This window comes from Lissotriton vulgaris, chromosome 9, assembly GCF_964263255.1.
Source record: "Lissotriton vulgaris chromosome 9, aLisVul1.2, whole genome shotgun sequence".
NCBI lineage: Eukaryota > Metazoa > Chordata > Amphibia > Caudata > Salamandridae > Lissotriton > Lissotriton vulgaris.
In genome coordinates this window covers 370,555,135-370,580,473 of record NC_141697.1, presented here as the reverse complement: position 1 = coordinate 370,580,473, position 25,339 = coordinate 370,555,135, and the positions used below count along the sequence as shown (strand labels likewise).

The window sequence follows — 25,339 nt, the reverse complement described above, 5'->3', positions numbered from 1 at the left end:
TTCACTCAATGGTATTGGAGCAGCAAGCCAATCCTTCACTGCTACCTGCGTCATGTAAAGAGGGGGTTTGACCCAGTAATACGCATAGTGCGCTCGTGCACTTAAAAAATAGAGTTCAAAATCAGGAACATCAAACTCTCCCTGTTCATAAGGCCTTGTTAGCAACGACCATCCAAGTCTCGCCTATTTCCCCCCACCCAATAGCAGTCAAAGCAATTCAGTGGGCAATGTTTTGAAGACAAAACGCCCTGGATCGTAAGGAATATTAAGGAATAAGTAAAGAAACTGGGGCAGGACAACCATCTTAATAAGAGAGGCTCTCTCGGCGATCGACAAAGGCAATGATATCCATCGGGTGACATTTGCATTAAGCCGAGTGATGGCCGTACCATAATTGGCACGTATAGTTTCATCCTTATTTTGGGCGACCTGTATACTGAGATAACGCAGCTCCGAGCCACACCACTCTATTGGGAAGTCTAATGCGGACAGCTGAACCGCCGGGGTGAGAGGGAAAATCTGTGACTTCCCCCAATTGATGCCAACACCTGAAAGCCGGACACATTTTATAAACTCACGCAAGATGGGATTAATATTCTGTTATGGGTATCTGACATACAGTGTAATGTTACAGCGAAACTAGGATTTGTCGTAGGCCACATTGGAATGCCCTGTCCCGATGTACCTGCCGCAGCCTACAAGCCAAGGGCTCCACTGCCAGGGCAAAAAGGAGCAGCGATAACGGACACCCCTGATGCGTGCCCCTGGTAACGGTAAAAGGACGTGACAAATGGCCATTAACCAGCACTCGAGCCGTGGGGCGGTGATATAATAACTCAATCCAGTAGAGGTACCCCTCAGGGAACCCCATCTTTCGCATCACTCCAAATAGATAATCCCTTACCACCGAGTCGAATGCTTTCGTTGTGTCTAAAAAAACTGCGGCAAGTGGAAAATCTGGCGCAACATTCTGGATCAATGCGGACAGAGTCCTAAGATTATGGGAGTTCACCCTGCCTGGTACAAACCCCGACTGATCAGGTAGTACCAGCTTGTCAAGTAAGAGGGACAGTCTATTTGCCAATACTTTAGCCATTATCTTAGTATCACAATTCATCAGTGACAATGGCCTATAAGAGTCACAAGACTCTGGAGATTTACCCGGTTTCAATAAGGATGTGACTATCACCTCTCTCATGGAAGCAGGAAGTATACCCATCTCGAGGGACTCTTCATAGATCTCTTTCAATACTGGCGCCATAATATCGATATAGGCCTTGTAAAATTGAGCCGAGAGACAGTCTGAACCCGGTGCCTTCCCATTCTGAAGTTGCATAATGGCTTCCTTAATTTCGTCCAATTCAAAGGGTATGCTAAGAAACTTCTGCTGCGTGTCCCCATGCCAACCCAACACTACATCTTTCATGAAGGCCTCCAGGTCCATGTCGCCCCTCCTCCGAGAGGTGTACAGTGTCGTGTAGTGCGTGACGAATGTCTCTAGTATTTGTAGCGAATCCCGATATGTCTCCCCCCTTGGTCCCTGTGTCTCCAACACATAGGTGTTAATTCGAGGCCCTCCAGCTAGCGCAGCCAGCACCTTCCCTGATGTATCCCCTTCCCCATATTTGCCCGCTGTCCAATACTTCCCCCTAAACGTCACCTCTCTGTGCGCAGCACCTTCGTACTCTAGTTAAGAGTGTACGAAAATCAGTGTGTACCTGACCCGTTTCCCCCCGCCCCATCCTTCTCTCCAACCCCTTCAGATCCTGCTCCAGTTTGCGCATTGTATTCTGAATGTCTCGCAACACCCCAAAGTTCTTTGATATACAGTGCCCTTTTATCGTCACTTTGAATGCCTCCCATACCATCTCAACGCTATCCACAGAGCCTTTATTCCGGACAAAAAAGTCCTCAATTTTCGGACCCAATTCCGCCCTACAAGCTGCATCCAGCAGAGCTGCGGGCCGGAGCCACCAGCTAGGTTGTGGTCTATCATACCCTGGAATAGTCAATGAGACCTTAATCGGACAGTGGTCAGACAAAGTGCAAGCTAAATGCGTCACGTTACCAATGGTCAGTCCCAGCCCCCGTGTAACCAGGCAGTAGTCAATGCGTGCCCAAGTTCCCTTATAAGACGTGAAATGTGTTCCTTCCCATCGCGCTGTATGCATATGTCTCCAACTGTCAATCAACCCTCCTTCCTATAATATGCCCTGTAGAGTCTCCCGTGACCTAGTGTGATGTTGTGGCCCGGCATTGGACCTATCCAGTTGTGGGTTCAGTGCCACATTGAACTCAACCCCCAGATGATATGAGTGGACCCAATTGTCAATATCTTACCCCATAATTCAGCAAAAAATTCTGGGCAGTCTGAGTTAGGGCCACAACAGTTAGCAAACGTGACGGAGTCTCGCCCCAGTCGCCCCCAAAGGATGACATACCGGCCCTGTGCATCCTCCACCTCCCCCATCCTTTCAAAGCGCATACGTTTACTGCAAAGTATTGCTGTACCCCGGGCTTAGGAGGCAAACGCCCGACAGCTTGCCCAGCGACTAGCAAATGAGTTCACCGCGCGTGGCCAATGTGGGTTTCCTGTAGGAAAGCTGTGTGAATCTGTTGCCTATCGAGGTAGGCCAGCACCTGTCTTCTCTTTCTTGGATCCCCAAGGCCTCGAACATTCCACAAAATTATTCTAAGAGTGCCTCTCTCCGCCTGAGCCATCAAGCATAGAAATCAATCCCCAAACAATCTGCAGTACATGTGAGCATCTCTTGACCTGTGTACATGACAAAGCATAGACATCTCCAGCGACTATCATATGAGTACCATTGTGACAACAAACTACCCCTCCCTTCCATCCCCCCTCCCACTGAAACATCCCAATCATGCCAAAAGTGCATAACCCACCCTTCTCCCAGTCCCTCAACTGTTCCTCAGGTAGGCCAACCGAGACCGAATCATCCCCCCCAAAATGGAAAGGAAGACCACTGAGAGGTATCATGAACGGTAGCAACCAAAAAACAAAGGGACGTACTCCCTGGTGGGGAACGCACCTAGGTAACCCACTAACACCTCATGTCAGTCCAGGAGCCACATCTAACAACGCGACCCACAAGGTCCGACCCGAGAGTGACCGGCATTACAATTGACTCTTACACCTTTTGCACTCTCTACAACCCAGTGTCAACATATCAGGTATGGAAATGAGCACGATCTGCCATTCAATCACCATTGAGGCTACCAGTCGATGCAGCAGTGCATAACAAGTCTCTGCACAGAGGAGCAGAGCCAAACTCCAAAAAGTATCATTCCTCCTCCGGAAACTCCATACCAGGAGAGCCCTACCAGTCCCGTGGCTGTTGTTGCTGCTTCTTGAGGTGCTTCCAGTAATCCTCTACCTGCTGCTGGTTAGTAAAAAAATGTTGTGTACCCTGATGAGTGATACGAAGGTGAGAAGGGTATAATAGGGCATAATCTATCTGAGCTTGGCGAAGCTTTTGCTTTACCCCCAAAAATTTGCGACGTTCTTCCTGGACATGAATTGTAAAATCCGGGAAAATTGTGAAATTGATACCATCATACGTTAATTGTTTTTTCTCTCTATTAATTCTCAAAGCAAGGTCTCTGTCACGATAGTTCAATAGGTGAGTGATGATAGGCCTAGGCGGGCAACCAGGAGGGGTTCTCGCCCCCAGCGAATGATGCGCCCTTTCCACCACGAATTGAGAGGACAATTGGTCCGCTCCAACCACAGCCTTAAGTAATTTCTCAATGTACTCCTCTATTCGTCCAGTACCTGTGCTTTCCCGAATTCCCAGGACGCGGATGTTGTTCCGGCTACTGCGGGCTTCTATGTCCTCATTCTTTGCCTCTGTTACTCGGAGCTGCCTGTCCATCTGTGTCGTCACCATTTTGAGCTGGGCAGTGGCGTCCTCCACGTCGGAGACTCGCTGTTCCATCTCCTTGATACGCATCTCATGCCCCTCTATCATTCGCACTATAGCATCCATATGGGTGCAGACTGTATCAATTTTTTCTGCCATAGTCGCAAACCCCTGTCTGACCTCTGTGAGCAGCGATTTAAGATCATCACCCGTCGCTTGTAGGGAGTTCTGCTGGGAGGCCTCCGCTTCCTCACCCTCCAATGCGGTCTGCTGCTTAGCGCCTTTTTTTGCCTCAAACGTGAGTTTTGGCTGGCGAGCATCCATGCGCCCCATCGTATGTCCAGGCCTAGCCACACACTCTATGGACCTGAAGCCTCACTCCAACTGCCTGCAAGATACACGTTCGTGTCGGAACTCCAAACCTACTGCAGCCAGAGGGGGCCAAGCAGACTCTACTTGGTAGCCAGCAAATCCTGCGACAAAGAGGGCCAGGGAGTAAAACGTTGCACGCCACTCCGTCAAAGAGCACACACTGCTCCACACCCCTGAGACGGCCGCAGGGCTCCGGATCAGCTCTTCGTGGCTCCACTCAGACCCGTTGCAGTGCACCTTACACTCCTCCAGCAATGAATGATGCTTCCCACCGGCACAGTTACCGTGCAGACTACACTCCTGGTCGTTGCATCTGACCTGATGTCCGTGTTCAAAGACACCAACAGCACTGGTGGATCCCGATCTCCTACGTCCTCCAGTACAGTCCACATCACACAGCCTCACGCACCCAGAGGGCCGTCCAGCACACGAGACCTCAGAGTGCCACTCCTCATATGCAGCTCAGCCTTCCAGCCCGCACTCCTGGTATCAGGTCCCAGTGTACGGTGTGCCGCCAGTCACCAAGTTCAGTACACTCACTGCGCTGTAGGCTATGCTCCCCGATGTCAGCACAGTGTTCCGCAGTAATAAATGCCACAGCAAACAGGGGGAAAATGGCGGCACCCTCACCACTTGTTTGCCGCCACCCCTTAGTGCAGTCCAGCATCCCCTTATCGGGTTCCCATGGGTCACGCAGGCCGGCGCGGGAGGCACCTCCAGCAGCTCAGAAATCAAATGGCAATGTGAGTGCAGGCCACAGCTCGTCTCACCCAAAATGGCCACGCCGTCCTCCGCAGAAGTGGTCAAATCGCCGCTCTCCCCATCCGCAGGCACAGCCACCAAGCAGGGACAGTCGAGTGAGACCCTCCAGCAAGTCTCCACACGGTGTCCAACAGCTGTCGCCTGCTGCGGCACCAATCCTCCATACAGAGCCAATCGCTCTACGATACTGCAGCCTGAGCTCCTCGTGGCCAGCCGGGACCTCACGTAGCCAGACACACAGACCAGCTGCTCCAGGGGCAGCGAGCAGAAAGCACGCTCTCCAGTACGCCCGTTCACCAGCACACACCAGTTGCTCCTGCGACTCCGGGACTCACACCGCTGACATCTCAAGGGCAGTAGAGATCATTCCCTACAAAGTTTTCCTTCGCATGTAGGCAAAGAGGAGGATAATTTCAGGATTATGCAGCCAGTCCACGGAAGCCTCACCACACAGTGGCCATTCCGTGCGTGCGCCACCTAGCGCCCCGGAAGTCTCCTGTACTTGATGGTGTATCACCCCCTCAAACTCAAAGAAATTGTCAGTGAGTGCCAGCTCTGCACATTTCATGACAAAGTGTCTCGGGGTCATGAAATCCCCCTCTTTCTCTGCCAGGATTCTTTCTACCACGTCAAGCGTTCATCTCTGGGGGATGCTGGTATATAGTGTTTCTATGTCCATCGTTATTATCATGTCATCTGGAGTTGTAATCTCCGTCTCTTGGAGTAGACAAAAAACATTGCTTGTGTCCCGTAGATGAGAAATCGATGTTCTCAAAATCGGCCTAAGGAACCAATCCCAAAACTGTGAAAGAGGTTCCAGGAGTGATCTGCCAACTATTGGATAAAGAGAGTTACGAAGTCCTTTCCACTAACACAACACCGAGACTTACTATAAAAACAAGTCTGTGGTGGAGTAAGCACTAATGCAGGATTGGATTACAAAACTCGAGGCTGAATTTCTGATTGCTGACAAACCAAGAACCCCAAGGTTTCATACACTCCATATAATACACATGAAAAGGGTCCCTCCCCCTGGTAGACCAATAGTCTCAGGGGCAGGATCACTTCTGGAACCTCTGTCACAGTTTTGTGATTGGTTCCTTTGACCAAGAAACTTAAATATGTGGATGTGACACAGGTGGTTCTAGAGAAAGTGAAGATGAACACCCCAGGTGCCCAGAAAAAAACTGTTCATATGGGTGCAAAAATGGCTTTATTGATTGAGAACATGGGAAAAGGGGCTTAATGATGAAATCCCATGGTTACAATTGACATACAAAACCTATCCACATTGTGAGCAAGATCACCAGTCTTTGACATCTTAGACCTATCCAACTGTATTACATGCCACAAAAGCCCCTGCGACCATGTAAAACAACTTTGAGGGACCGTTATTTAGGTAGCTGGCACTTCCTCTCATTCTGTGGTAAGGGATAGGAGGATTCTTAGGAGGTATGTTTTCCCAAAATAAAGAAATAATCAAACATAAAAATAAAGGTTCCCTCCCTTAAATGAAAATAAGAGACCATCATGAGAAAGTTGTCTGTGATCTGAGATAATTATCCCCACAAGAACATTATTATGCGATTGGGCCGTGTTCTACATATACTCAGTAGTCAGAACATATTGCCAGCTTTACCAGAAGAAGCATTTTATATGCATTTACATTTCATCAACTTCTATTTCCACCGGTCTAGATTTCGGGACTACACATCCCATGAATCCTGCACTTCCTACTGAAGCGCCCGGTCTAAAGCCGTCACCGTAATGACTTCCGCACGAAGGGAGGTTTCGGAATACCTAATTACAAACGCGGCTGCAGCTGTGGCCTTTGGGAGGGAAACACCAAGATGGTACCTCTCTATATATACGTGTCCCAACACACCTCCGGCACACAGCAGGAGAAAGGAGCAAACAAAATCAGGTTTTACGTGAGGAACGCACCTTGATAAAGTAAGAGTGTGGATGTATGTGTGCATAGTGTATCCCTTTATGTTAGTGAGCGCGAGTGATAGTAAACACCACAACAAATTGATACTGGACTCCCTCCATTTTATTTCTTGTAGAGTGACTACAGGGGTTCCTGAGCCCTCCCTCCAAGGGGCCCAGAAGACCCGTTAGTGGGGTAAGAATATGAGCTGGTCTCACAACAAAGACAGAATTGTATTGGGTTACCTCACCTCTGCAGTGCCACTTACCACCAAGCATGCAAATGTTGCATGCTTACGGTTGTCTTCAATTGTTTGTAGCCCTTATCTACATATTTGGAAAATCTCAAAGAATGTTCTTATCTGTTTGCAGGTACAAATGGGCCAGATATAAAAGAGGTGACATTGGTCATTCTTTTTGCAGTGCCAATATTAATGTAGGGTTTCCATACTAGGTTCCTGTGTTTTCTGCCCTGATCCATCAGGCAGAGACATGTTGACAGTATAGTGGTAATGGGGGTACTGATTCCCCTTGTCCCCACAGTTGGTTTTAATGCCAAGTATCATTCTTAGTGAATAAAAAGGGATATTTAGGATGTCACATTTGTTTTGAGTAAGCTTAGCTCACGGGTTCGCTCTTAGTTAGAAGTTCCTTTCCTGACTACTGGTGACGGCCCGTTCTCCATCAAACTGGGTTTTTTGTGTATGTCCAACTATAGACATTATGTTGAGTAGAACAATGAGGGATACATAACTATAAAAATGAAGAAATCTTGGGTAGCTTTTTTTGTTGTGGAAAAAAATCCAAAAGGCTGGACAGCTGGGGCAAGAAACTTTTTCCTTCTGCCAAGTCTTACAGTATGGTTGGTGAACACTCTTATTGGGTGGTTATTTTCACTCTCTGTGAGTTGCGCATGTGCTGCCACAGATCCTGGAGGAGGCTTTGGCCATCCTCTCCCAAGCATTATCAGACGGGAGAGATGCAGCAAAGGTCTCCATTCTATAAGGATTTAGACACGAACGACTCGCTGGGCAGAGCCATTTCCACAACTGTGGCTGTTAGACGCCATGCCTGTCTGAGAAAAACTGGCTTTTCAGGGGATGTCCAGGTTTCTCTCATGCCATCAAAATGCATTTTTGATGGCACCCATCTCTTCAGAGACAAGGCAGATATGGCACTGGAGTGCTTTACGGACTCCCGGGCTATGGCCAAGTCCTTTTGCATTTCAGTTACCCTCCTTCCCCAGTCTACCTTTCACTCCTTTCGTACCTACGAAGGGTCTTTCAACCACACCAGCCATATCCCAGCTACCACACATTGCAATTTCCACAACCCCTGCACGAACGAGGGCGCAGTACATTCTGATCACAAAAATTGGATAGCCAGAGGTCCGATCAAACCCCTCCCCTGCCAGCCTCAGCACCCAAACCCTCCCAGTCTTGTCCTACCAGATCAATGGGTGTCCATTTGGTGACAGGATCAGCCATCGCCTCCACCACTGGCACAATATCACATCGGACTAGTGGATCCCCAGATCATCCAAAGGGGCTAATGGGAGCAATAGAAAGGTTTCCCAGGCCAGAAGTAGTTTGTGGTTGCCATTTCCGCTACTTTCTGGTCCCGAAAACAGACAAGTGCCTTTATCCTACCGTAGACCTTTGAGCCCTCGTTTAGTTTCTTAAAATAGAGAAATTCAAAATGCTCACATTAGCTCAGGTCCTGTCTTTCCCGGACCCGAGACACTGAATGGTAGCGTTGGACTTGCAGCACACTTATTTTCATATCCCTGACCTGCTTGCCCATCGACGCTACTTGCGGTTTACGATAGGCCACGAGCATTCAAATTTAACCATGCCCTCATTTAGTTTCTTAAAATAGAGAAATTCAAAATTCTCACATTAGCTCAGGTCCTGTCTTTCCCGGACCCGAGACACTGAATGGTAGCGTTGGACTTGCAGGACACTTATTTTCATATCCCTAACCTGCTTGCCCATCGACGCTACTTGCGGTTTACGATAGGCCACGAGCATTCAAAATTAACCATGCCCCCTTTGGTCTTATCAGCTTCCCTCCGGTGTTCACCAAGATGTTGGCAGTGGTCGCAGTTCATCTGCGCAGATCAGGGTGTCAGTCTTCCCCTTTCTTGACGACTGGCTGCAGAAGGCATCTCAACCTAGGCTGTGGTCTTCCACCTCCAGACTACAGCGAACGTCCAGATTACTTACCCTAGAATATCCCCAGGCGTCAGACTGGATCCGGAAAGTTTTCACTAGCAGTACCTCTGCACGTCAGAAGGTGGCAAGGCAGACTCAGCGCCCGAGTGCTTCCAGGATTCTAGGGCTACAGCCAGATCCTTAGGCCCCTCAGCAACCTATTTCCCCACAGAGTCTGCCTTTCGCGGCTACGGAAGGGGTGCTCCACCACTTTCAACCCAGTCAGCCGGTTCACGCAGGCTGCCCAGCCTGGGTGTGGCTGCGGATGTGAAACCCAGTGCCGCGGGTCTGGGGGCCAGCAGCCGGGCCAGTCCACCCATAACCCCCCTGCAGCAGCCTCCAAACCCTCCTAGTCCGACCTTTCAGGGCCACCAGACGCCAGTGGGTGTCAGGATTCGCCATCACCTCTCCCACTGGCAAAACATCACATCGACAGGTAGGTTTTGAAGATAGTCCAAAGGGGCTACTCCCCTCCACTTTGAGACTACCCCACCCTCCATGCCACCATCCTTCCATCGCATTTCGGAGGATCACTTGGCCCATCTCTGTCAGGAGGTTGCAGTTCTCTTGGCCAAGGAAGCATCAAAAGGGTCCCTGTGCCAGATTTAGGTCGTTTTTGCTACTCCTACTATTTTCTGGTGCACAAGAAGGACAAAGGCCTGCGTCTTATCTTGGTCTCAGGGCCCTCAACCGCTTCCTTCTTAGGGAGAAGTTCAAGATGCTCACGTTGGCTCAGGTCCTGTCTGCCCTCAAACCCGGAGACTGGATGGTAGTGTTGGACCTGCAGGACGCCTCTTTCCATATCTCCGTCCTGCCCGCCCACAGGCGTTACCAATGCTTCATGGCATTTTCAGTTCACCGTTCTCCCCTTTGGCCTTACCAATGCCCCTCGGGTCTTCACGAAGTGATGGAGGTGGTCACAGCTCATCAGCACAGATCAGGGGTTCCAGTCTTCCCCTAACTCAATGACTGGCTGTTGGATGCGGGCTCGCCCCATGCTTTTGTCTCCTATCTCCAGACTACGGCAGACCTCCTGCACTCGCTGTGGTTCACTATCAATGTGCCAATGCCACACCTGACTCCCTCTCAGAAGCACCTTTTCATTGGAGCAGTTCTGGATACAGCGCAGTTTCGGGCTTATCCTCCCGAGCAGCGAGTCCGGGATATGTGGGCTATGATACCGATGTTTCAGCCTATATCCCGAATTTCGGTGAGATTGACTCTGAGGCTGCTGGGCCTCATGACCTCCTGCATCCTGCTGGTGGATCATGACAGATGGCATATGCGGGCTCTGCAGTGCAGTTTTAGGCTTATCCTCCCGAGCAGCGAGTACGGGATTTTCGGGCTATGATACCGATGTTTCAGCCTCTATCCCGAATTTCGGTGAGATTAACTCTGATGCTGCTGGACCTCATGACCTCCTGCATCCTACTGGTGGATCATGCCAGATAGCATATGCAGGCTCTGCAGTGGGAACTGAAGTTCCAGTGGACTCTGCATCAGGGCAATCTTTCTGATGTTGTCCAGATCTCGGAGGGGACTCCACGTCAATTGCAGTTGTGGCTCAAGAACTGGGATTGGGTCGGCCGCAGATTCCTCTCCCTTCCGGAACCAGAGTTGACTGTAGCGATGGATGCGTTACTTATAGGATGGGGCTGCCACCTGGAAGATCAGAGGTCTCTAGTCTCCCGCGGAGTCCGGTTTCCACATCAACCTTTTGGAGCTCCGGGTGATTCGCCATGCACTGAAGGCATTACTTCATTCTCTCAAAGGAAGAGTACTGCATGTGTTCACAGACAAGACTACCGCCATGTGGTACTGCAACAAACAGAGGGGGTGAGGTTGTGGACCCTATGTCAAGATGCGCTCTGTTTTGGACATGGCTGGAACCACAGGGCTTATCTTTGGTGGTTCAACACCTGGCAGGTTGTCTGAATGCCAGGGCGGCCGAACTCAGCCGTCGGTGCATGATGAATGGCGTCTTCACTCGGAGGTGGTGCAAGGTCTCTTTCAGCAATGGGGAGAGCCTTGGTTGGATCTGTTGGCCACCGAAGAGAACGTGCAGTGTCAGCAGTTCTTCGCGTTGGAATTTCCAAGGCGGCACTCGCTCGGCGACGCTTTTTGTCACAAGTGGAATTGCTGCCTCCTGTACGCCTTTCCGCCTGTACCACTTCTGCCCAGTGTGCTGAAGAGGATCTAGCACGACCAGGCCCAGGTCATTATTATGGCTCCGGACTGGGCACGAGAGTCTGCTACCCCGAGCTCTTGAGCATGGCCATCGATCCTCCGATCCGACTGCCTCTTCGGGAGGATCTTCTGTGGCAGCAGCAGGGAACTGTCCTTTACCCAAACCTGGCCAGCTTCTACCTCCTTGATTGGAGATTGAGCGGCAACAGTTGACAGCTTTTGACCTTCCTCCTGAAGTCTTTAATGTCATCTTGGCAGCTAGGAGTCCCTCCACTAAAACGGTATACGCCTGTAGATGGAACAAGTTTGTGGCATGGTGCACAGCAAAGGTTGTGCATCCCCTCTCTGCCCCACTTTCTGAGGTCCTCTTGTTCATCCTTTCTTTGGGCCATCATGGCCCTGCCTTGGGCACACTTAAAGGCTATCTCTCAGCCATATCTGCCTTTCTTCGCCTTTCTGATTAGCCTTCTCTTTTCAAGTCCCCTATTGTACATAGATTTCTGAAGGGCATTACTCATCTCTTTCCTCCTTCTCCTTTCGTAATGCCCCAATGGGACTTAAATCTTGTCCTTGCTTACCTTATGTGTGCTCCCTTCGAGCCACTACATAATTGTCCTCTTCGACTTCTTACTTTAAAAACTGCCTTCCTGCTCGCCATCACCTCTCCTTGCAGGGTGCGTGAGCTTCAAGCTCTATCCTCGAAGCCTCCCTTTCTTGCAGTCCATTCTAACAACGAAGTCCTTCGCACTAAGCTCTCTTTTATACCCAAAGTGGGTTACCTCTTTCCACATAGGTCAGACCATCACTCTGCCCAACTTCTTCCCTCCTCTGCACTCTTCCAAATAGGAGGAGAGACTCCACCGCCTGAAACCAAAGGGTGCGTTGTCTTTCTACCTTGACTGCACTAAAGATTTCCGGGGGGACTATCAACTCTTAGTGGGTTATGTGGGTGCCAAGAAAAGTCGGTCCGTCCAAAAACGCACCATCTCTCGATGGGTTGTCCTATGCTTTAAAATCTGCTATTCATTGGTGAAAGAGGAACCTCCAGTAGGACTGCGCCCCCATTCTACCATGGTGATGGCAGCCTCTACTGCTTTGGGACATGGAGTTCCGCTTGTTGACATCTGCCTGGCAGCCATGTGGGCATCCTTGCACACGCTCACCAACATTATAGCCTGGATAGCCAAATTTGGGAAGACTGCTTTTTTGGCCGTTTGGTTCTCCAGGACTTTCTGGTGTGAACTACCCACCTATAACTAATAGTCTCTTTCAGATGAACAAGTTACTTACCTGTGGTAACGATGCATCTGTAAGTGAAATACATTAGTTATAGATTCCTTACCGCCCCACCCATCCTCTCTGTTCTACGAACTGACTTCTAGGGCTAGCGACTCCCTTCCAGGACCCTAGTTAAGTGAACCAGTGGTCAGTAACTTGCATGGCTCTGCGCTTCTGCCGTAGAAAGTGGTGTCAGAACTTACCTCAGTGTGCAGGGGCAACATCTAAGTAGACACCCCAATGTCATCCCGACGACCACGACGCCGATGACGAACGTGGAGTCGACTGAAGCCACCTACCGACACGCAGGGGTACTGCTAAGAGAAAAATTCTTCGAATTCAGTCTGACTCGGGGGGTAATTTTAAGGTAAGGAATCTATAACTGATGTATGTCTCTTACAGATATATCGTTACCGAAGGTAAGTAACTTGTTCATCCGCACACCAAGGAGGTGCCTACATAGATGATGTGGACGTCACGTCCGATGTTGAAAATGACGACTACGCCAAGGGGAGTCGCCCAACTCACCCTACTGGCGCACAGGGTTTTGCTCGAAGAAATTTCTTCCAGATCAAGTCAGACGCCTTGGAAACTCAAAGATAAGGAGTCTGCGGCTAGATCATGTCTCTACCATATACGGCAGTACCTAAGGTAGCTAACTTGTTCATTAATGCCTGCCACACTCAACAAAACATTGGGAATAGGTCATGTTATGCATATGGCACCGAACACACCAGTTCCCTGTTTTTGCACCTCATGCACATGCTTTGGCCTCAAACATAGCCACTTTGCTATGGGTGTCATTGACAAAGGGTTAAACACTTAGAGCCATTTTGACACCAGTCACAATGTCTGTCTTCTTTGAAAAGAGAGCGGAGAAACTCAGTGCATTTGGGACATGGGATGAAGCCCCCTAATATTTGAAATGTGTTTCCTCCTGATTCTCAAGTTTATTTCACTGTCTTTTAGCTTGTATTTTAGTTTATTCAACAAACACAGCGTATTCCCTGAGTGGTACAGGGTGTTTGGAATGCTTGTTTTAAGCACTGGTTCCCTTTCTTAAACCTCCTGCGCTTTACATTTCTTAAAAGATATATTAACCCAGAATATAAGATTAATTCTGGCTATGATTTTAACACATTTCATTATATTTATTATTAATATCTTACAATATGTTGGTGTAAATCCTGTTTTATGCAACAAATATTATGCTCATTGCTGAGTTATTGGAACTGAATTTTACTCTTCGCATCACATATCTTATTAACTGCACACCCTGTACTTCTGGTACTCATTGCATCCATTTTACTTCAAACACACCACTTCGTGTCTCTTGAGCACCTGCTGCAGGATAATTTCACTTTTACATCACGGTTCCATCTACTCTCTGCATTACTTCTATAACTATACTTGTGGGGCGGTCAAAAGGTGTTGAAAAGGCACAAGCTGGGCGCCAATAGTTCACAGGAAAGGTAATGGGGAAAAGAGGGCTTCAGCAACTTCTTACGCAGGTCATTTCAGTTCCTATGCCAATATTCCACCTTTTGGGATGAATATAAGATGCTGTTTTCTCCTAGGAGAGCAATCCCCTGCCGAACCAATAGACCTATTGCAATCCTAAGGAGTGTTCTTATAGTGTCCGTTGGAGCACTCTGTTATCTCTGTTATGATTCCTTTTAATTCATGTAGATTTTGTGCTAATATCTCCCAGTGTTTTGTCTGCGAACACTGTATATAAATCAATGCTTGGAAAAGTGGGGATTCCACTTTTGACGAAGGTGTGCACACTTGTACTTCAGACTGTGCGGTCTAATTCTCATTCATTCAGTAAAATGATTTATTCAAAACATGTTCCTTTTGAAAAAGTATTCCAATATTTATTTCATATGTATACTTAATCTTCATTTTATATGCAAATCCATGTCACTTTATCAACTCCACATATACCCAATGCATTTCGGGTTAAGGAACACCCCTCCTCGGGGGTCTGTAGAAAAAACAAGGATACTTTGAGCCAGCCTTATTTAACATAATACTACGTAACGTACACAAGTTTAAACAATTGCAACAAATCATTAAAGCTTCATTATAAATCAGTCATAAACGTGTTTAGAGATATTAAACTCTATCTGATGGTTTAAGGGTCAACAGCAACAATTGTAAAATGGGATTGATCGCTACCGCGTACACTATGGGTAACTAACGTTACACGTGCATTTATAAAGATGCCGCCCAGGTCTCTCAAATTCAAACAAATATCTTAGCTGTTCACTTTGTTCCCAAACGTTAGGCAAAATGGTAACAACCAAGGACTCTAGACTGAGAAGTCACTTTCCACCATTGTAAGTAACCGCGGGATACGGAGTTCCGCTTTTTCGTTTGTTTTATCGATTTTTGTTTCAGTTTACAAGTCTATGACTAGAGTCCTTGGTTGTTACCATTTTGCCTAAAGTTTGGGAAGAAAGTGAACAGCTAAGATATTCATTTGAATTTGAGAGACCTGGATGGCATCTTGATAAATGCACGTGTAACTTAATAGGTCCTGCAAGAATAATGCGGCTGGAGATACTGTGTCCTGTAGCAGGAGGATCCAAGACCAAATTTCAGGAACCCTAGTATTAACGGTAGTAGCAAATTGGGACTGTGAATTCTCTCAAACTGCCCTGATTTCAACTGCTCTAAATAACACAGACAATCTTTGGGAATTGTACAGTGTCTTGTGTTATATGTGGTGTAAATACATTCACAATTTGAGCACTGCTTTGTCTGCACTATGTTCACTGGTGTCACATTTTACTGCATATGAACTGTTTTATTGCATTTTTGACTGAAACTAAGGTTGTCCTGTGCTTCTTTTTGTTCAAATTCACATTTCAATTAATCATAATTGGAATTAGATTGTGGATCCCTATAACGCATAGACGAGGTTTCCGTTTTGTATGAGTCCCACATAACGACTGTTCTGACAATATATATTGACCCTGGTCTTGTGGATATATAGGGTATTCCTTGTTACAGATACACTATACAATATAATTGATAAATAAGTAAGACAAAAACAACCGGGGTACATTTCTAAAACAGAATGTACTTTCGGAAACCCTTCTTGAAATTCATTGTCCCTTTGAGAGACCTATGCTTTTAATACCCTATCTATAATTTAGTGTTTTAGATATGCTGCTTTAACTTAAACATGGTGTATTAGAATTGAAATATTTAATGCACCAATATTTGTTTTAATAATACTTTGATTATGCCTTTTTTTGCTATTCACAACAGGCGGCTGCAGAAACAGCTTATGATATGGTGTCTCCAGGTCTGAGTCCTATTGAGGCAAGCAGAACAAAAAGGTTTTCTCATCATCGCTTGGCCCATCAGCCAGTAGATCTACGGGAGGGTGTGGCTAAGGCATACACTGTTGTGAAAGAGGTAAGATTCAGTAGGGTAAATGCAAGACATTATCAGACACTTAAATTACATCTCGTTTTGGGTCCTTTTGCAGCGCAAAGAAGGTGTTGTAAACTGGACCTTTTTTCATGTATTTAGACAATTCATTTCTTCACATTAACAATGTAGTATGTGCCAGTAGTTAGCAGAGCACTGTTCAGACATTGAAAGGAAAACTATTTGTGAGTGCAACAAGCAACACTTTTACAATCCCAGAATGAAAGTTTGATTAGCATGGCAAAATCACAAAAATAAAAACTGATCCAGAAAGTTCACTGTTAATCTAAAAAAATAATCAAAACTGACAAATTGAAAATTTGAGAGAAAAATTAAAGCAAAAGTGCCTGATTTAAAGAAATCAATATCTCAATGGCTAAGATTACCCAGAGATGGCCCACTGACATTTAATTGTTTGTCTTCTGTGTACTGATAGATTGAGATGTCCAAAATGTCAATTACTTCCCTCAGCATTAGCACGTTTGCAAACAAAATCGATATTTGGGGCAAATCCCAATGCATTGTAAGGTGCTTGGATCTAAAGGAATTGATTTGTGCTTGTAGGATCAGCAGCTCTACTTCGACGGAGCACTAGTTGGCTCAGTTCATCAGCTTCTTCCAACTGAGTAGGGTCTGTCAGAGGAAGGGCATTATACTGCAACGCTATTTAGGCTTGACGGTGTAATGCCCTTGTTCAAGGCATATGAGATGCAGATTACACACTGTGCATAGATCGCCACCTAGTGTTGGGCCCGGATATTTGCAGTTGTTTTTGTTCCAAAAAGTCTTTGGAAGTCACGAGATAGGTGAATCCTCCCTTGGCATGGGTATCTGCTCCATCCTTAGATTGTCTTTTTCCGCCATCGAGTTCGGATGTGTTTCCTGCGCTCCGGTTTGGAACCGATTTTCCTTCGGCGCGCAATCCTCACCCAGTTCGACGGTATTGTCTTGATCGTGCTTCCCATCGACGCAACTCTTCATAACTTCGAGGTCTTCGATTCCGGTCGTTGACGAAGGCCTTCGGGCCTACCTGGGCCTTACTCTCTGGCTCATGGAAAGGACGGCATTTAAGAAGTGTCCTCAATGTGGGTCGAAGTTTCCCCACACATGAGGTGTGCAACCTTTCCCTCTCACCGGAGCCCGAGGCCAGAGACTGTTCCGCTTGTGCCTCGTTCCGCTCCAAATAGACGATTCGGGACCGACGAGCTCGAAGAACCATGGCTCGCTCATCATCTTCGATCCCGGACGACATTTTCCAAGAGGGCGTCGACGTGCCAGAGCAGGAGCAACAACATGGCGTCAACAGCGACTCCGAGGCCGAAGACTGGCACCGGCTCCTCGGCGCCAAAAGCACACTTGGAGCCGAGCAAGAAATTGCCACCGAAAGCACCTGACTCCCAGGCTTCAGAGCCGAAAAAAACACCGGAGCCGACAAAAGCTTCGGAGCCGAAGAAAACACATAGCCCTCCGGACAAAGACAATACAAAAGAACACGTTTCTAAACCAAAAGATGCTCATGGTTCGGTGCCGAAAAAGCCTACGGAACCAAAATCCTTGGCACCGAAGGATCTACCTCCCACAGAGAAACTATTCCATCCAGATCCTACACAAAAGGCTCTTGTTAAAGATCCCAAAACTGGTCGCTTGACTCTTAGGTCTAAAAAACTACCATTAGAGACGCCTGCACTGGCTCCTCATCCTAAGAAAAAGGACATTGCGACTTTTCCTCTAAGAATGCCTTCTCCTCCTCCTCCTCCTCCTCCTCCTCCTCCTCCACCACCACCTCCTCCTCTGCCACATCACTCCCTACACCATCTCCTACTCCATTAGAAGATGATGATGACGGGATAACACCTCTGATGACTCATGGGATGGTGCAGATGATGAGCCACTAGATAATCCTACTCCTCCTGGCTCACCTGACCCTTGTGATGATTATAGTACCCCAGACGTCCCTAACATCCCACAAGATGACATATACCCCTCTAGGCCTTCCCCACCAGAGGACACTATGGGATTTAACCAACTTGTCAATAAAGCTGCCCAATATCGTGGAGTTGACCTCCGTACTGACCCAGTAGATGAAGACTTCCTTATGGATACCTTTGATACAACACAAAGGTCCACCTCAATTTTACCTATGCTTAAATGGGTCATTAAGCATGCGCCAGGGGTCTTCAAAGATCCAGTTAGGGCTTGAATCCTCAACCCCCGAATTGAGAAGAAGTATAAGGCTGCCCCCTCAGACCCAGCCTACATTAAAGGGCCTGCACCACTAGACTCCCTTGTAGTCTCCAATGCACGCAAAAGAGCCAATTCCCAAAACATCAGGCAAGGCTCCCCCACCAGATAAAGAGTCTAAACTCCTAGAAGCCACAGGCAAGCGAACGGCGTCACAGGCAGCAAACATTTGGCGTATTGCTAATACTCAGGCATTATTAGCAAGGTACGACTGGGCACATTATGACGAGTTAGAATCCATAATGCAGAACCTTCCTGACACGTACAAAAATAGGGCCAATGAACTTATACAAGAGGGTAAAACCATCACCAATACCTCTATTTGTTTTGCCCTAGATGTAGCAGATACCGCTTCTAGGGCAATTAATACCAGTGTCCTTTTGCGTAGGCATGCCTGGCTACGCATTTCAGGTTTCAAAACTGAAGTACAAAGTGCCATACTCAATCAACCCTTCGATGAGCAACACTTATTTGGGCCTAATGTGGACGTATCCCTTGAAAAAATGAAAAAGGATATGGACACACCTAAATCTATGGGAGCCTTGCAGTCGCAAGCTCCCAGACGTTCTTTTCGTCTCTCATCCTAGAGAAGCACCACTAGAGGCTACTCCTCAGACAGTCCCTCTACTTCTTACAAAGCACCTACCCAATCCACCTACAGTAGGGGCTACCAAAGAGGGGGTTACAGGGGTAACAACAATAAAGGCAGAGGCAAAACTAACAACTCCCTCTCTGTCTCCACCCCTGCCCAATGACTTCCCTCCACTTCCCCCACCACATTCCACTCCAGTTGGGAGAAGACTACAACAATTCCTTCCTGTTTGGACCAACATCACATCAGACAGGTGGGTGTGACAAATAATTCAAGCAGGTTACTGTCTCGAACTAAACTCTACCCCCCAAACATACCACCCAAACAGCGTCCAATGTCACAAGAACATTTGTTACTGCTCAGGCAGGAGGTAATATCCCTCCTACAAAAAAGCACAATAGAACCAGTTCCACTGCATCAACAAAACAAAGGAGTTTACTCCTTGTACTTTCTTTTCCCAAAAAAGACGGCTCTCTAAGGTCTATTCTAGACCTCAGATCACTAAACCTGTACATACAATCAGACCACTTCATATGGTCCCACTCCAACAGGTCCTTCCTCTCCTTTTACAAAACGACTTCCTTGCCACGATAGATCTTAAGGACGCCTATTTCCACATTCCCATTCACACAGCTCACAGAAAGTATCTCAGATTTGTACTGGACGTTCCGCATTATCAATTCAAGGGTCTCCCATTCGGAGCCACAACAGCACCACAAGGGTTTACCAAGTGCCTAGCAGTAGTAGCAGCACACTTAAGAAGGCAGTACATTCACATCTTCCCATATCTCGAAGACTGTCTCATAAAAGCCAGCTCATACAATCAGGGTGTACTACACATTCACACCACCATCCAATTACTACACAACTTGGGGTTCACAGTAAACCACACCAAGTCCCACCTGCAACCGTCACACATACAACAATACCTTGGTGCCACAATAAACACCTCAACAGCGCTAGCTTATCTCTCTCCTGCCAGGACAACAAATATGCAAGCTCTTCTAACCAAATTTAAACCGCAACACTCTCTTCCAGCTCGAGTGTTCATGCAATTCACAGGAATGGTGGCCTCTTGCATATTCATAGTGCCTCATGCAAGACTACAGATGCTTCCTTTTCAAGAATGCTTAGCATGACAATAGAACCAGGCTGTGGTAAATATTTGATTTACCGTCCTAATTTCTATGCAGGTAAGTACTTAATCAATAATAACTCAATCGGAAAGAAAAAGGCAGAGTCCGTGGTGTTAGAGTTCTTAGGGGTTTTTATTCCTTAAAAAGGAATGGTCATGATCGGATATCTTGTTCCTGCCACCACTGGGGTGCAGGAAGGGATAGAGCCAGGGATAGAGCGCGCGCTACATTTTATTGACAATACATAGCTTATATACTTAATTCACATTATAGAAACCAATACAGTAGGCGTAACAGCTGAGAGAAAGAAGATAACAGCATACACGTGGTAGTGATACGTAATTAGAAGGCGTGAACTAGGCGTGATCATAGAGGTGTGTGCTAGAAGACGTCACAGGTAGGTGTCACATGTGGGTGGCAACAAAACAGAATCTTGTAATGTCAGCAGAAATCTGAAGCCTGGATGCGCGCGCAGCTGCATGACGTGTGATTGACGTGAAACTGGAGGGTGCAGGGGACTTGACATTTACACTGGCGGAAAGAGACAGAAGTCTGGCATGTCAGATCAACTCGTGCTTCTATCATATCTGGTATCTGATGTTTAGGAACTATATTATCTAGACGGAAAAGGTCTCTGGGGCGGTAGCTATTCTATACTGACTGTGAGTGCGTGTATAAGCGTCTAAGTGTCTGCATGAGATGCGAGGGGCATGGGCCTGCCATGGTAACAGAGGCTATGAATTACTTGCAAGGAGACAGTAAGGCCGGGCCCTTTACTCTGCAGCTGGGAGGATGTTTACTTAAACTAGTAGGCAGGAATGCATTTTCGGAGAGTGGAACAGATAACTCGAAGGTTGAATTCAGTCTTGGCAGGCAGCAGGCTGAGCTAAACGCGGTGAGCCGCACAGGGAGTAAGGCAGAGGTCACGGGTACAGAGACAGCCTGGGCTGAGGCTTTCAGAGTCAGAAGTCAGGAAAAAGGCTCGATGGCAGAATTCAGGGCCTACTTCGCCAGAGCTGAAAAACGTGTAAAGTACACTACAAAAAGACGTTGGCATAGCATATTTAGGAACGGAATATTCAACCCATTCAGGGTGGGTCTGAAAGAGGACATATTAACGTTGGACGCAAATGTATTTGCGTCTTCATAGCTGGCACAGGAGGGAAGTTACATGCACTTTAAGCTGGTACATGGAGACGGTGGGGTACGCGTTAGGGAACATAACTTGACCATAAAATTTATATTTCCTCAAGGCTCAAGGTCAATTAACAGACCTAGTGTTGGTAGATGGTCGAACTCACTGCTCTCTGTAATTGTGGATCACCAAAAACCTTTCCAAGGGCCAACCTTTCCTAGAGCCAGTTCCTCAAATAGTTATGACCGCAGACTAATCGCTCTCTGGCTGGGGAGCCCACCTCCTGCAGCACACCTTGCAGGGCAGGTGGACACTGCAACAAAAGTTACTCCACATCAACCACCTGAAGTTACTAGCCGTTTTTCTAGCCCTAAAAGCATTCCAAAAGCACATATCGGGCAAAGCTGTCTTAGTACGCACAGACAACATTACAGCCATGTATTACATAAACAAACAAAGGAGGGACACACTCTCTGCAACTCTCTCAGCTAGCGCAGCGGATATGGAGATGGGCTATACCTCTGAACATCTTCCTCTTAGCCCAACATGTTATAGGAGTACAAAACACCATAGCCGATCTATTAAGCCGTCAGACACAACAGATGCACGCATGGGAACTTCATCCACAAGTTCTTCAGCCTTTCTTTCATGTGTGGGAACAACCTCAGATAGACCTCTTCGCCACCCACGAAAACACCAAATGCCCAAGCTTCGCCGCTAGGTATCCACACCTGCTGTCCAAAGGCTATGCGATATGGATGAGCTGGTCCGGCAAATTTGCGTACGCTTTTCCACCTCTCCCACTACTTCCATTAGTGGTGCGCAAACTTCAGCAACATTCCCTCACTCTCATTCTAGTTGCTCCAACTTGGGCCAGACAACAGTGGTACACCACACTGCTGCAACTTTCTGTGGTACCGCACCAAAAGCTATACCTGTCTCCACGCTTCCTAACCCAGAACCATGGAGAGATCAGACACCCGGACCCAGCTCAGCTCAACCTACCGATCTGGCTCCTGAGGTTATAGAGTTTGGTTATCTTAACCTTCCTCCTGACTGTATGAACGTTATTAAAGAAGCTAGACGTCCCACCACTAGGGCATGTTATGCAGCCAAGTGGAAACATTTTGTAATATACTGCCATAACAACGACATAAATTCTCTAGATGTGTCTATTCAACACATCATAGGATTCTTGCTACACCTCCAAATGATGCAACTTAGCGTACACATCTATTAGACTGCATCTTGCTGTCATTACAGCATACCTACAAAATAGACAACATCTATCACTTTTAGAGTACCTGCCATAAAGGCTTTTATGGAGGGCCTTAAAACAATAATTCCTCCCGGAGCACCACCTTCACCTGTGTGGAATTTAAACATTGTTCTCATACGGTTAATGGGACCTCCCTTTGAACCTTTACATAAATGTGAACTGCAATTCTTAACTTGGAAAGTTTCTTTCCGAGTAGCTATTACTTCTCTAGGAAGAGTTAGTGAGCTACAAGCATTGACCATTCAAGAACCTTTTCTGCGAATGCATCATAATAAGGTTGTGCTCCGTACCAATCCTAAATTCCTTCTAAAAGTCATTTCGCCCTTCCATCTCAGTCAATCTGTAGAGCTGCCCGTATTATTCTTGCAGCCACAGACAGTCGCAGAAAGAGCTCTTCATACCTTAGACGTCAAAAGAGCATTGCTTTACTACATTGAAAGAACACAACCCTTTCGTAAAACGAAACAACTTTTTGTGTCTGTCTCACCACCACACCAAGGCAGCCCCATATCAAAATCTGGGATAGCTAGGTGGATTGTCAAATGTATACAGATTTGCTACCACAAGCCTAAACGTACGTTATCTGTTCCTCCTGAAGCCCATTCTACTAAAAAGATAGGGGCTTCAATGGCATTTTTAGGGAACATTCCCTTAGATGACATCTGCAAAGCAGCGACATGGTCTACACCGCATATATTCCAAAACACTATTGTGTAGATGTTCAAACTAAACAACAAGCTTCTGTGGGCCAGGCTGTACTGAAAACACTGATTCAAACTACTGCAACAGATACATGTGGTCGTCGCTAACAGTGGGTACTGCTATACAATCTATGCCTAGTGTGTAATCTGCAGCTCATATGACTCGAACGGAAAATGCTACTTACCAGTATGCATCTGTTCTTGGCATGTAGAGCTGCAGAGTTACACACGCCCACCCGCCTCCCCGGCTACCTTTATCTGTTCCAGTATTATCTTAATTAGATACAGCTTACATGGGCATCCTTCCTGTTTCTTACAAAACTCCATCATTTCCCTGCTGGCGAAAAACAATCTAAGGATGGAGCCGATGCCCACCGCACTGTTGTCCAAGGGAGGAGTCACCTATCTTGTGACTTCCAAAAACTTTTCAGGACAAAAACAACTGCAAACATCCTGGCCCAACAATAGGTGGCGATCTATGCCCAGTGTGTAACTCTGCAGCTCTACATGCCAAGAACAGATGTATACTGGTAAGTAGCATTTTCCTTTTTATCTGTCTGTTATAGAGGGCTAGATCAAAATAAAGGAAAAAATCTTGAGCATGGGCGTCATGATTTATTTGTTTTTCAATAACAAACTCCCACTTCGGAGTATGTTCTTGAAAAACAGAAACTTGGTGAAAGTTTGTGGATGACAGTCCTCCCTCAAACTTTTTGGTGCCTTAACAGGAACCGCCTTGATGGTGGTTCCTGTCACGGTAGAGAGATCTTCACTAGGGCGGTGGTGATCTCAACATTTTGCAGACAAAAACATGTTAGGATGGCAGATTAAGGGCCCTATTACGAGTCTGGCTGTTTGAGGACTGCCAGAGTTGTGGTGGGGGCCGGTGGCAGATCCAACCACCGCCGCACCAGCAGTCCGTCTGCCCGATTACGAACCAGGCAGTCGGACCGTCAGCTCTGCCAGGGAACCACTATCACAGGCGTAGGAGCGGTGGTCAGAGGCCTCAATATGCTTACCAGGATCACCACAGTCCCGCCAAGCATATTATGAGTTTGCTCTCTGCCACGGTTTATATGGTGGTTCACTGACATGAAAACCCTAGCAAAGAGGAAACAGAGGGGGCCCTACTGAGCCCCTCTGTGCCTCAACCTCTAGTACATGCACACTGGGGGGGCATAACATGTGCCCCCTGTGCGCATGCACAGAGGTTCCTGCATGGCATGGACTTTCGAGTTCATGCTGTGCAGGAACCCTGTAGTGTGGTCCCATTGCTCAGCTGTTTTTAATGGCAACGCCATGGGACCATATGTATTATCAAAGAAGAATAGCTTTATATGACTTTTAATGTTTGGACTCTGACTAGTTTTGTCAGGGGGCACCTTGTTGGTGTGCTCATGAAGCCCTCACCCACCAACCTAGTTGGTGGCATGCTTCATCATCGGGCCCACCCAGTAACACCTAATGTGTCCCGGGTATGCTTCGACGCCTGATTACAGCGGAGCTTTTATATTACTGAGAGTGCAGTGTGGGGTGTTGGTGAAGTGACAGTTAAAACGGCTTGGCGGGGTTCCCAGTACCCGAGGGTAAATAACATTTTAATAAATGGGCCGCCGTCAGCGGTTAAAATAAGGCTTGAGGATGTTAAGGTGGAGAGTTACTACCTCCTACATCCATAAGTTGGTCGACATGTTTCAGCCAGTGCCTTAAAGATAATCTGGCTTTCCTCAGGACCTATTAAAATAAGTGTTGGTGCAAGTTAAAAAAGGTGGGGAGTGTAGTACAGACTATGTGTTACACTCGCTAAGGTGTTTCTCTAGGTGTGAGAGGGGGATTCCCTTCTCATGCGCATACCTGGACATACAACATAAATGACATAGACAAAACATGTAGGTAGAGGAGAGTCATTTGGCATGTCGCCACACAGTCATATACAAAACTGAATTGCCGGGACTAAAGTGCATGTCAAGTCAAGTCAAGTCGGAAATTTGTATAGCGCGCTACTCACCCAGAGGGTCTCAAGGCGCTTAAGGGAGAGGAGTTTGCTACTGATCGAACATCCAGGATTTGAGTTGCTTTCTGAAGGAGAGGTGGTTCTGTGTAAGGCGGAGGTGGGTGGGGAGGGAGTTCCAGGTCTTGGCCGCCAAGTAGGAGAAGGATCTTCCTCCCATGGTGGCTCTTCAGAT

At 47.2% G+C, this 25,339-nt stretch overlaps 1 protein-coding gene across 2 annotated transcripts in view; it reads left to right on the top strand.

Moving 5' to 3' along the window:
- The window catches only part of ATG2B (autophagy related 2B), a 1,072,129-nt gene that overhangs the window by 999,349 nt on the left and 47,441 nt on the right, over positions 1-25,339 (top strand). For both annotated transcript variants that reach the window (XM_086937744.1, XM_086937743.1), the window contains exon 41: positions 15,905-16,054. In XM_086937744.1, coding sequence (XP_086793870.1) covers positions 15,905-16,054 — 150 coding nt within the window. The remainder of the gene's footprint in view (positions 1-15,904; positions 16,055-25,339) is intronic.